The sequence below is a fragment of the Ranitomeya imitator genome, chromosome 3 (assembly GCF_032444005.1).
Source record: "Ranitomeya imitator isolate aRanImi1 chromosome 3, aRanImi1.pri, whole genome shotgun sequence".
Classification (NCBI taxonomy): domain Eukaryota; kingdom Metazoa; phylum Chordata; class Amphibia; order Anura; family Dendrobatidae; genus Ranitomeya; species Ranitomeya imitator.
In genome coordinates, this window is record NC_091284.1 from 80030035 (window position 1) to 80043702 (window position 13668).

At 40.9% G+C, this 13668-nt stretch overlaps 1 protein-coding gene across 2 annotated transcripts in view; it reads left to right on the top strand.

Moving 5' to 3' along the window:
- EPHA6 (EPH receptor A6) overlaps window positions 1-12849 on the top strand; it is a 1249313-nt gene extending 1236464 nt beyond the window's left edge. Inside the window, exons 16-18 of one of the 2 annotated variants that reach the window (XM_069760991.1) lie at window positions 4465-4658; window positions 9150-9299; window positions 11192-12532. In XM_069760991.1, coding sequence (XP_069617092.1) covers window positions 4465-4658; window positions 9150-9299; window positions 11192-11306 — 459 coding nt within the window. In that variant the 3' untranslated portion in view covers window positions 11307-12532. Of the gene's footprint in view, window positions 1-4464; window positions 4659-9149; window positions 9300-11191 lie in introns of both variants that reach the window. The other variant, XM_069760992.1, reaches the window with a different exon arrangement.
- The last annotated feature ends 819 nt before the right edge of the window (window positions 12850-13668 follow it).

The window sequence follows — 13668 nt, forward strand, 5'->3', positions numbered from 1 at the left end:
ACAGATCGACCAGAAGAAGAATCCAATTTCACCTGTCAGAAGTGTAGACTAGTGGCCCTTTTAGAAGAAAAGGTGCGGGGTCTGGAAGAAAGAATAGCAACTTTGAAACTCATCAAAGAGAATGAAGACTTTCTAGACAGAACAGAAGCATCTCTACTGGTCACAGAAGGTGAAAAAAGTGTCAGAGAACCTCCAAAAGCAGATGAGTGGAAGCATGTGACCAAAAGAAGCAAGAAGACCATGGAGAAATCACCAACCACACAACTGAAGAACCGATATCAAATCTTTGTAGAGGATGAAGATGGCACACCTAAGGATGAAGCAATACCAGCAAGCAAAAAAGAAAAGGGCACACAGCAACAAGTGACAGCAAAAAGTACAGCCAAGAAGCAACGAAGAGTGGTGGTGGTGGGAGACTCACTACTGAGAGGCACAGAAGCAGCCATCTGCAGACCGGACATAACTGCAAGAGAAGTATGCTGCCTTCCAGGTGCGATGATCAAGGATGTGACCGATAGGATACCAAAGCTCTTCAGCTCCAAGGACGTCCACCCATTTCTTCTGATACATGTTGGCACCAATGACACGGCAAGGAAGGACCTACCGACAATCTGCAAAGACTTTGAAGAGTTGGGGAAGAAAGTAAAGGAACTGGATGCACAGGTAGTTTTTTCTTCTATCCTTCCAGTAGACGGGCATGGCACCAGGAGATGGAACAGGATCCTTGATGCAAACAACTGGCTAAGACGATGGTGCAGACAACAAGGATTCGGATTCCTGGACCACGGTGTGAATTACTTGTACGATGGACTCCTCGCCAGAGACGGACTACACCTCAACAAACCTGGGAAACACACATTCGCCAGAAGACTCGCTACACTCATCAGGAGGGCGTTAAACTAGAAGAAGAGGGGACGGGAAGAAAAACATTAGACTTGAACAAAGAAGACCCAGGAAAACATACTCAGAAGGGAGGTAAGAACATTTCTAAAACAATCCACAGCGAGGATATTGGAACAAAACAAAATCCTCTAAACTGCATGCTCGCAAACGCCAGAAGCCTGACAAACAAGATGGAAGAACTAGAAGCAGAAATATCTACAGGTAACTTTGACATAGTGGGAATAACCGAGACATGGTTAGATGAAAGCTATGACTGGGCAGTTAACTTACAGGGTTATAGTCTGTTTAGAAAGGATCGTAAAAATCGGAGAGGAGGAGGGGTTTGTCTCTATGTAAAGTCTTGTCTAAAGTCCACTTTAAGGGAGGATATTAGCGAAGGAAATGAGGATGTCGAGTCCATATGGGTCGAAATTCATGGAGGGAAAAATGGTAACAAAATTCTCATTGGGGTCTGTTACAAACCCCCAAATATAACAGAAACCATGGAAAGTCTACTTCTAAAGCAGATAGATGAAGCTGCAACCCATAATGAGGTCCTGGTTATGGGGGACTTTAACTACCCGGATATTAACTGGGAAACAGAAACCTGTGAAACCCATAAAGGCAACAGGTTTCTGCTAATAACCAAGAAAAATTATCTTTCACAATTGGTGCAGAATCCAACCAGAGGAGCAGCACTTTTAGACCTAATACTATCTAATAGACCTGACAGAATAACAAATCTGCAGGTGGTTGGGCATCTAGGAAATAGCGACCACAATATTGTACAGTTTCACCTGTCTTTCACTAGGGGGACTTGTCAGGGAGTCACAAAAACACTGAACTTTAGGAAGGCAAAGTTTGACCAGCTTAGAGATGCCCTTAATCTGGTAGACTGGGACAATATCCTCAGAAATAAGAATACAGATAATAAATGGGAAATATTTAAGAACATCCTAAATAGGCACTGTAAGCGGTTTATACCTTGTGGGAATAAAAGGACTAGAAATAGGAAAAACCCAATGTGGCTAAACAAAGAACTAAGACAGGCAATTAACAGTAAAAAGAAAGCATTTGCACTACTAAAGCAGGATGGCACCATTGAAGCTCTAAAAAACTATAGGGAGAAAAATACTTTATCTAAAAAACTAATTAAAGCTGCCAAAAAGGAAACAGAGAAGCACATTGCTAAGGAGAGTAAAACTAATCCCAAACTGTTCTTCAACTATATCAATAGTAAAAGAATAAAAACTGAAAATGTAGGCCCCTTAAAAAATAGTTAGGAAAGAATGGTTGTAGATGATGAGGAAAAAGCTAACATATTAAACACCTTCTTCTCCACGGTATTCACGGTGGAAAATGAAATGCTAGGTGAAATCCCAAGAAACAATGAAAACCCTATATTAAGGGTCACCAATCTAACCCAAGAAGAGGTGCGAAACCGGCTAAATAAGATTAAAATAGATAAATCTCCGGGTCCGGATGGCATACACCCACGAGTACTAAGAGAACTAAGTAATGTAATAGATAAACCATTATTTCTTATTTTTAGGGACTCTATAGCGACAGGGTCTGTTCCGCAGGATTGGCGCGTAGCAAATGTGGTGCCAATATTCAAAAAGGGCTCTAAAAGTGAACCTGGAAATTATAGGCCAGTAAGTCTAACCTCTATTGTTGGTAAAATATTTGAAGGGTTTCTGAGGGATGTTATTCTGGATTATCTCAATGAGAATAACTGTTTAACTCCATATCAGCATGGGTTTATGAGAAATCGCTCCTGTCAAACCAATCTAATCAGTTTTTATGAAGAGGTAAGCTATAGGCTGGACCACGGTGAGTCATTGGACGTGGTATATCTCGATTTTTCCAAAGCGTTTGATACCGTGCCGCACAAGAGGTTGGTACACAAAATGAGAATGCTTGGTCTGGGGGAAAATGTGTGTAAATGGGTTAGTAACTGGCTTAGTGATAGAAAGCAGAGGGTGGTTATAAATGGTATAGTCTCTAACTGGGTCGCTGTGACCAGTGGGGTACCGCAGGGGTCAGTATTGGGACCTGTTCTCTTCAACATATTCATTAATGATCTGGTAGAAGGTTTACACAGTAAAATATCGATATTTGCAGATGATACAAAACTATGTAAAGCAGTTAATACAAGAGAAGATAGTATTCTGCTACAGATGGATCTGGATAAGTTGGAAACTTGGGCTGAAAGGTGGCAGATGAGGTTTAACAATGATAAATGTAAGGTTATACACATGGGAAGAAGGAATCAATATCACCATTACACACTGAACGGGAAACCACTGGGTAAATCTGACAGGGAGAAGGACTTGGGGATCCTAGTTAACGATAAACTTACCTGGGGCAGCCAGTGCCAGGCAGCAGCTGCCAAGGCAAACAGGATCATGGGGTGCATTAAAAGAGGTCTGGATACACATGATGAGAGCATTATACTGCCTCTGTACAAATCCCTAGTTAGACCGCACATGGAGTACTGTGTCCAGTTTTGGGCACCGGTGCTCAAGAAGGATATAATGGAACTAGAGAGAGTACAAAGGAGGGCAACAAAATTAATAAAGGGGATGGGAGAACTACAATACCCAGATAGATTAGCGAAATTAGGATTATTTAGTCTAGAAAAAAGACGACTGAGGGGCGATCTAATAACCATGTATAAGTATATAAGGGGACAATACAAATATCTCGCTGAGGATCTGTTTATACCAAGGAAGGTGACGGGCACAAGGGGGCATTCTTTGCGTCTGGAGGAGAGAAGGTTTTTCCACCAACATAGAAGAGGATTCTTTACTGTTAGGGCAGTGAGAATCTGGAATTGCTTGCCTGAGGAGGTGGTGATGGCGAACTCAGTCGAGGGGTTCAAGAGAGGCCTGGATGTCTTCCTGGAGCAGAACAATATTGTATCATACAATTATTAGGTTCTGTAGAAGGACGTAGATCTGGGGATTTATTATGATGGAATATAGGCTGAACTGGATGGACAAATGTCTTTTTTCGGCCTTACTAACTATGTTACTATGTTACTAATATGCTAGTTCAGGCTGGTGAATTGACCATCGGATCCTTTTGTACAATCAGCTGGGCAACCACATTCTGGCCAATCACAACCTTATTTTCTGGGCAGCCACAGATGTGCCACCAAAACAGGCATTATGAAGGTTGAGATGACTAAACTCCAGTCTGTATAAGCAGACATTTGTGATGGACTCGAGCCAAAATGCAGTCTTGTTTTTGTTATATTTTGCTTCATGGAACAAAGAATATACTAATATTCTAAGAAATAAATTCAGTGTGTGGTTAACTTGAATCTCAGAAGTACAAGATTATTTTATATGACTTTGTAGATAGATGTTTTTAAAGTTATAGAAATAAATTGCACTTCATCCTGCACTGCACTGATCCTGGGTTACTGTGCTACAGACCTCGCAGATCTCGCAACGTTCTTTGCTGACCCTATAGTCGCTCAGCTAAATGTTAAAATCTATCAGGACATGTTGTAGAAAAGAATGCATGTGTCAAAGGTAATGAGGTAATGTAATACTTACGTGTGATTATTTCTAGGTCATCCTGTCTATAGAAGAAGGTTATCGTCTCCCTGCTCCGATGGGTTGTTCAGTCCCTCTTCATCAGTTAATGCTTCACTGCTGGCAGAAAGAAAGGAATCATCGACCCAAGTTCTCAGACATCGTGAGCTTTCTAGACAAGCTCATCCGCAACCCCAGCACCCTTAATATACTGGTTGAAGATATTCTGGGGTAAGAAATATGGCACTAAACAGAAAATAATAATTTTTCTATTAAAATGTAATTCAGGGGAACTGATAGAAGGGTTTGTCACATTGCCCCTCTCCCCACACTGACTCATGGAGAAGATTAGACCAGGGGATCTGTCCAACATGTACCTCACACACTAAGACATCTGCTCTAAGCTATTGTGGGGGGTGTTCTTCTTTCCTTTGAGTGTTGTTGCCTGCTTATGATTGGTCAACATCCTACAGGTGGAAGAAGTACACGCCCCAAGTGAAAACTCTCTGATTACACCCACTTGGACTTAATAAAAAGTTAATTCATTAAGTGCCAAATTCTTTGATTTCTAATATCTTCAAAATGGCAATGTGAAATTAAGAATAAAATGTTTTATTCTGCTCTGCAGCCACTATTACATCGTGTGTCCAGTTCAATATGAAAAATTTGGAGAAAAGTCCTAATTTATCAGGACATTTAAAAAATATTAGGAACACTAGGACCAGTGATGCTCCAGGCTTTAGTCCAGTGGTCCCCAACTCCAGGCCTCGAGGGCCGCCAACAGTGCAGGTTTTCAGGATTTCCTTAGTATTGCACAGGGGTTGGAATCATCACCCGTGCAGATGATCACATTACCACCGATGCAATACTAAAGAAATCCTGAAAACCTGCACTGTTGGCGGCCCTCGAGGCCTGGAGTTGGGGACCCCTGCTTTAGTCTTTCCAAACCAGACTTAGATCATTGGCTGCAATGGAAAATCTTTACCAGGATCTCCTACTGTTATGTTTCATTTGTAGTTTTGGCCTTCCTATTTGAGGCAGAATTACTTTGTATGCTCTTTACATCCCTGGTGCTACATATGTACCCCTTAAATTCATGTCCGTGTTCCAAACTATTGAGATTTAAAACCACGAAAGTGCTGAACTGTAATTTTGTAATTTTTCTAAAGTGTGTAATCACATTGCGTCCCACTGATAATAAGAACAGGGGTCCTGTGACCCACATTTAAATTGAAAGGAAGTTATACCTCTCCATTAAAGTCTGTGAAACTGACATAGATAGCTAATCGCTTTCCTCAACTTTCTCACACCAAACAGAAAAAATAAGAACTCCAATCAACTAGATATATATCACATACCTTGTGGATAATGGATAAGGCTTGGTTATGGCAAAACCTTTTCAAGGGGTAGTTTTTTCCTATGGATATAGCCAGAGTGGAGTAGAAAAAAATTGCAATTCTTCACTCTGAAAAGGGGGTTGCCTTGATGGAACATTTTTTTTACTTTAAATATGTTTTCTAATTTCAGGAAAGTAGACCCCCAAACCCTCTAAAATAATAAACACAGACAGAACTCACCCTCCCCCGGGTCCAGTGCCAGTATCCAGCCACTGCTACGGTATCGGTGTTTTGATTATAGCGGTGACATCTAGTGATGAGTGAGTATCCTTGTTACTCAGGTTTTCCGAGCACGCTCAGGTGTCCTCCAAGTATTTTTGGTCATGCTCATAGATTATTTTTGTGTCTCCGCGGCTCCATGATTTGCGGCTGCTAGATAGCCTGAACACATGGAGGGATTGCCTGGTTGTTAGGGAATCCCCACATGTATTCAGGCTGTCTAGCAGCTGCAAATCACGCATCTGCGGAGACACAAACAAAATCTATGAGCACACCCAAGATACTCAGAGAACACTCGAGCATGCTCTGAAAACCCTTGTAACGAGCTCACTCTGTCATCACTATTGACGTCACATGGACAGTACGCATAACTTCTGTGACCAATCACTGAGTTCAGCAGCTCGTGCTGTCTACCTCAGCACAGCCACTGAACTCGGTGATTGCCTACAGTGGTCATGTGCGCTGTCCAAGTGATGTCACTGCTAAAGATGGCGAGTATCTGCTGTTTGGACCCCAAACACTAAAAAAAAAAAATAGCACTTTACTGAAAGTTGAGAACTCTGTTTAATCCAAAAACCATAAATATCTTGTTGGATCAACAAGAAGCAGATTTCTGATTGGGTGCGTTGTGTATTATGACCATGTGCTATAGAGCTTCCTCATGCTTGAGATCTTATATGTTAATAAAAGGAGGGCAAAAAGGTTTCAAAACAGTATGTGAATTTGGGGCAATGGTTTTGAGTAAAAGGGAAAAAAGCAATGTTCTCATTAAGCCCATAATGAGATGCTTATTGATTAGCTTGCTGTATGGATGATGGAGGGAGCTCCAGCAAAAAAAGCACTACAGTAGAGTAAAGGGCATCAGAAAATAGATCACAGGATCATGATCATTAAATTCAAACTACTTTGACCTATGAGCAGGGAAATCAGTCAATGAGCCTAATAAGGAAAAGCCTTGACCAATATAGCTTCTATTATTCCACATGCAAAATGGCAGCTAATGATGAAGAGGAGCACCGGCAATGAATGACTTGCGTGTGCCCTCTGTTCTATGGCAGTGATATTAATGTGAATCTTAAACTGGTCATTGGAAAAGCTCGGCCATGCCTTTTAGCTAATTTCCTGCATGCTGTTATCTCGGGAGATCTCTTAATCACGTTAATTACTACTATCACTTACAATAACATATCACTTCGAGTATGAGTACTGTCCATTATAAGCCATGAGTGCATCTGTCCATAGAGCAGAAGTCCGAGCTTCACTTGATAAATCATCACTGCTGTGTTATTGCTTTAACTCCCTCTGTTAACATATCCATTGCCATTTTTCTGTCCTACATCTGGAAACCTAATTATATAAATACTAGTTTAGAAAATTCCCAATATCGCTGGTCGTTTAGAGTTCCCCAACCATGCTGATAATAATGGACCACTCCAAGCATATTGTTATCCCTAGAATACTGTCTAATGGGGCGACCACATCACGGGGAATAACTCTTATATGTTCTTCAAATCCATGTCGTGGACTGTCCCATAACATTGGATCCTCCCTCCCTACTTAGGGCTTACTCACATGTCTGATTTTTGCATACGACTGCTATCTGTGGTTTTCACGGATAGCTCTTGTACCTATGATATTCTATTGGTCCTGCACATGTCCAATTTTTTTTACCCAGACCAAGTGGTCAGCAAAAAATATCGGAGCCATGTCTGATTTTGATCTGAGTGTAGGATTACAATCGGCAATGCAAGCCAATGGGTTCATGAAAGAATCGAACCACACTCGGATTATATCCGGGTTCAGTTCGATTTTCACAAACTATCAGAATGGAGAGGGTGGAGAACCTTTTTTATTTCTCCAGAAACAAGAAAAATGGATAACACTCTGACCACACTCTGATCAAAGTCTGGTCAGAACAATTAGTCCATTTTTCTCGTACGTGGAAAAATCGGACATGTGAATGAGCCCTTAGTTACGGTATGGTGAGAATAAATAAGTGATTATTTTAGGCATAGGAGTTTTCACTTTTCTTTTGTTTTCTAGATTTTCCTTGGTCACGGCACCTTGTTTCACATGGTCCCAAGAAAAAGGGCCCAAAACTTTATAAGTGTGTCGCACAGCATTTGCACCAGCAGTCTACCTCAGTGTAAGGAGGACATGTCACCAGGTCAAAAGTGTCCAGTGTTTGCAATTATTTTATTCCCATTTCGCCCAAGTATTCAATATTGGTTTGTTTGTTTGTTTGTCATACATACATACGAGCTTTTCTGTTTTCTGCTAATTTTTATGGTCTTTACTGAGGGGGTGTGGCTCACAGGATAATTATACATAGAAGACACGCCCCTTTGGTGAAGACCACAAAAACTTTGCATTAGATTTTGGCTATGTGCCCACGTTGCGGATTTCTGTGCAGATTTTTCCGCTCAGTTTTTGAAAAATCTGCGGATTTACCACGGATTTCCTGCGTTTTTTTTTGTGTGGATTTCACCTGCGTCTTTACACCTGCGGATTCCTATTGAGGAGCAGGTGTAAAACGCTGCAGAATCCGCACAAAGAATTGACACGCTGTGGAAAATAAACCGCTGCGTTTCTGAGCGGAATTTTCCGCAGTGAATTTGGCTTCCCATAGGTTTACATGGTACTGTAAACCGCATTGAAAACTGCTGCGAATCCGCAGCATCAAATCCGCTGCAGATCCACAGCCAAATCCGCAATGTGTGCACATACCCTCAAAAGAAATCATATTTCTGTAACTGAAAAAGAAACAAATAAAAACAAAAAATCAGAATACTTGGGAGCAGAGGGAATCAAATAAGAGCAAAAACTAGTTACACTAAATTGGTGACAGGTCCACTTTTGAAAAACTGCCTCTCTGTCTTTAGTATTAAAGTGTCCATTGATAGGCACTTGAAGCGTACCGCTTTTACACTTTAAAGGGTATGTACTGTATAATCCAGCTAAATAAAAAGAGCTGAAGGCTGAACAGGCAGGTTTTTGTCAATTTTTCAGGAGCAAATATACATACATACACCATCTGTTCTATTTTTTGTATTTTTGATATTATTGCTGTCTTATTTACTAACTTCATTCTGTCATTTTTCCCCAGCATACCAGAGTCACCAGGGGAAACACCAGAATATCACTTCTTTGTCACAGTCACAGAGTGGCTAGACTCTATAAAGATGGGTCAGTATGCTACTAATTTCATGGCGGCTGGGTTCACAACGTTGGACTTGGTTTGCAGAATGAGCATTGAGTAAGTAACTTTAAAATATGACAAAAATGTCACTGCAGGATCAGTGGTTTATTAGCACTTGCATTATCCCCTTTATGCAATATGACGTACCTGAACGTCATTGCAAGGGTGGGACGAGGATCTGGAAACTGTATGTTGCATAGACTAGGCCAGAGCTGAGCGCCGGTCACTGCTGTTAACCATTTAGCTGCTGATATCATTTAAATAGTTAACAGCAGTGGCATTTGATTGGAACACTCACCGGTGCTTGCAAATACTGAGGTAAAATACTGAACGACCTTATCCCACTTGCAGTTTTTTTCCTGTTTTCCAGTATGTAAGGTAAAATTAATGGTATCAAAACTACAACAGAAAACAAGCCCTCTTACAACTCATACTGTTGAAGTAAAAATAAAATAAGTTATGACTCTTGTAAGGAGGAGGAGAAAAGAAAAGCACAAAAATGCAATATCCTTGATCTTTAAAGGGAACCTGTCACCTGAATTTGGTGGGACAGGTTTGTGGTCATATGGGCGGGGTTTTCGGGTGTTTGATTCACCCTTTCCTTACCCGCTGGCTGCATGCTGGCCGCAATATTGGGTTGAAGTTCATGCTGTGTCCTCCGTAGTACACATTGCTTGTGTGTAGCAGAAATGCTCACTTGCTGGATGGCACTTATAGCAATCCAGCACTGACAACCGAAGGGGTCTCCTGCATACCCCGGGTTGCCATGCCAACCCATCCGCGACCTGCGGTCATGTGACACGGGCGCCGATGTGTGGGATTAGGGACGCGCTTCCAGCGCGATCATATTAAATGCTGTCGGAAGCATTTGATACAATAGAAAAACAGAACTTAATATTTGGTACAGAATCCTTTGTTTGCAATGTCAGACTTTTCCTGTAGATCTTGACCAAGTTTGCACAGCTTCAGTAGAGATTTTGGCAAACTTCTCCATACAGATCTTCTCCAGATCCTTCAGGTTTTGGGGCTGATGCTGGGCAACATTGAGTTTAAGCTCCCTCCAAAGATTTTCTATTGGGTTCAAGTCAGGGTACTGGCTATGCCACTCCAGGACCCTGAAATGCTTCTTACAGAGCCACTCCTTAGTTGCTCTGGCTGTGTGTTTCAGGTCATTGTCATGCTGGGAGATGCAGCCACAACCCATCTTCAATGCTCTTACTGAGGGAAGGAGGTTGTTCGACCCCATCCATCCTCCCTTCAATACGGTGCAGTCATTCTGTCACATTTGCAGAAAAACACCCCCAAACTATGATGTTTCACCCACCATGCTTCATGGTTGGAATGGTGTTCTTGGGGTTGTACTCATCCTTCATCTTCCTCCAATCATGATGAGTGGAGTTGAAACCAAGAAGTTCTATTTTGGTCATATCTGACCACATGACCTTCTCCCATGCCTCCTCTGGATTACCCAGATGGTCATTGGCTAACTTCAAAAGGGCCTGAACATTGGAACCTTGTGTATCCTGCAGGATTTTAATCCATGACAGTGTAGTGTGTTACTAATGGTAATGTTTGAGACTGTGGTCCCAGCACTCTTCAGGTCATTGACCAGGTCATCCCGTGTAGTTCTGGGCTGATTCCTTACCTTTCTCAGTCATGCTTACCCCATGAGGCGAGATCTTACATGGAGCCCCAGACTGAGGAAGATTCAGTCATCTTGTGTTTTTCCATTTTCTAATAATTGAGCTAAAAGTTGCCTTTTCACCAAGCTACTTGCCTATTGTCCTGTAGCCCATTCCAGCCTTGTGCATGTCTACAATTTTGTCCCTGGTGTCTTTAGACAGCTCTTTGGTCTTGGCCATGTTGGAGAGACATACACGTAGACTTGACCTACATCTCTTCCTATTAATCAGTGATGCGTTCAGTAATACTTATTTATTTTCCTGCAGTGACATCAGAAGAATTGGTGTTACGCTCATCGGACACCAGAGACGAATAGTGAGCAGCATACAGACTTTACGACTACAAATGATGCATTTACAAGAAAAAGGCTTTCATGTATGAAAATAGTTGAAGCGACTGTTTTGTGCCTCAATATTTCTTTAACAGAAGAGATTCTTATTCCTCATATTGGATTCTCACTCTCAAAACTGGACTCTTCCGAAGAGAAGGAGAGGGGGATCTCTTCACTTCCAGACTGAAGTTTTTGAAAACTTTAAAATAGATATTTCTTCAAGATACGGACAAGTAGAATCCTGGGCCCCACAGAAAAGACTTCTGGCAACTGATGAGTGACTACGCATGGGTGTGAAAAGTTACATGTGGCATCTTTATCCAACTGATCATGAACTCAACAGCAGTTTTGTCAACTCTAGCTTCCTTATCATGTAGCAAGACGGTGGTATTGGTCTAACCTATGGACTGCTGTTGTTTTGTAATCTTGTAGCTAATAAAAAGTGTGCATATTAAAATAAAAGAAAATACAGAAAATATAGAAACAGCATTTAAGGTGAATTTTGCATACAGTGTTTTTAATGTATCTATTAAAGGGTTTGTCTGGTTTAGAAAACCTACTTTCAAATTAAAGAATTACAGTTAAAAGATGAAGGTCTCCCACTCAGGTCCCTAATCAGCCAAAGCAGAAAGCTTCTGTAAAGGTCTAACAGGTCTAGGAATTACACGGTCAGTTCATTGGTTTCAGTAAGACTTGTGTAATTCCTAGTTTCCCCTGTGGGGGTGCTGTGGGGAAATATACCTACCTACCACCAAGTTGTCCAACAGATCAAAGCTGATCACTAGATGTCCAACGGCAGAACTTATGGTCAGGGGACCCTTCTTCCAAAAATGGGGTAATTGAAAGTTGACGAGCCCTTTAATACCATACAATAAAGGCATTGAAATGATTTGGTTTATTGGCATTACTGAAGCAAGAGGGACTTTATTTAAGTCACTAGTTTTCGATGAAAGCAGAAGAAGGACACTGGAACATTTAATGGCTGCCTCGGTTATGTGTAGGTCACGGGTAAAATGTGGATATCCAAAATGTTAGCTGCTAATGTTTTTTTTACCTTATTTTTTGAGAGAATAGTAAATAATATATCTACATTGGTTTGATAGCTTGTGTGTATGGATATTTGAGGTTATTAACAAAGTGTACTTCCTGAGGCCCAGGATTGAATTGTCTATGTAATCGATACTCTATATTCTTGTACTTTTACAGTTTAGACTCGAAAAAAAATCTTTGTCTTCTAGTGTTTTTACTCCATCTATGCCTCAGAAATCTTTTCCGTAAAAAAAAAAAAAAATGCAAGAGAGCTTTGCTAGTCTCATAAGCAGTCAGGACAAGGACCTTCCTGTCCATTGTTTTCTAGAGAATATATAAAAGCACATGGTAAAAATATACAATAGGTCATAGATTATATATAAATGTTTAAAACTCCATGTCTTTCATGGTTTATTATGGGTATCATAAAGATCTATTTTGTTGGCGAGTACCACTTTCTTTTCCTTTCTCATGTATAGTGGCATATAGTGCCTTTTACAGGGTCTGTCATATTATCATAGGATTGCTGCTTTTGAAAGACCCAATAAAAGTTCTCTTCAAGGTCATTTCAAGGTTATTACTTGATATTTTATTTCTGTACTTCTTCTACCAATACAAATGGTACAGCATATGGTCAACCCACAACGTCCTGATATAAAGCTACTGAGATGGCCACACATCATCATTGTACACATATGAACCAAGATTATCACCTCTGAGTAAAAATCAGTCCTCCTAGTTTAAGATAATGTGGGGTGGCACATATTTCGTGTTTCAGTTTAGGTCTAAAGTATTATTAAAGAAGTTGGACTTTTATCACTTATGCATAGGAGAAGGAAATAATATCTGACTGCCAAGGTACCCAAAGATGGTACTCTCACCAATCATTAAAACCTTGGTCTCGAGCCCCCTAATCCTTACTGCACAATCACAGTGAGGAGATTAATTAAGCAGTGGGCACGGATGAACATGGCACTCAATGTTATGTCTTGCTTATTTCAAAAGTTGTTCCATTGACGGCACTCTTCACTGGGCCGAGCAGGCCATATCAAAGTTGAGTTGAACTTTGAAGTTGTAAAATATTTGAGAGAAGCTCAGAGAAAGACATAAAAAGTCTCCCATCAGGACAAGTTTACTGATGGATTTTCAGTTAACGCATTCTGCAGCCAGATTAGACAATGCAATATAAATAATATAGAAGCCAAAAGGGGCAAATAAAATTAACCTAAAAGCAGGATTTGCCCCCATAAAGTGTTAGTGCTGTATCAGCCTCCTAATGACATTTGTAACAATGAAGTTCTTGACCTTCCTATGCCTGTTTCTGGCACTCCACTCCCTGGTCTAATTCGGGAGTACCCTCACTCATCAATACATATTGCTGGC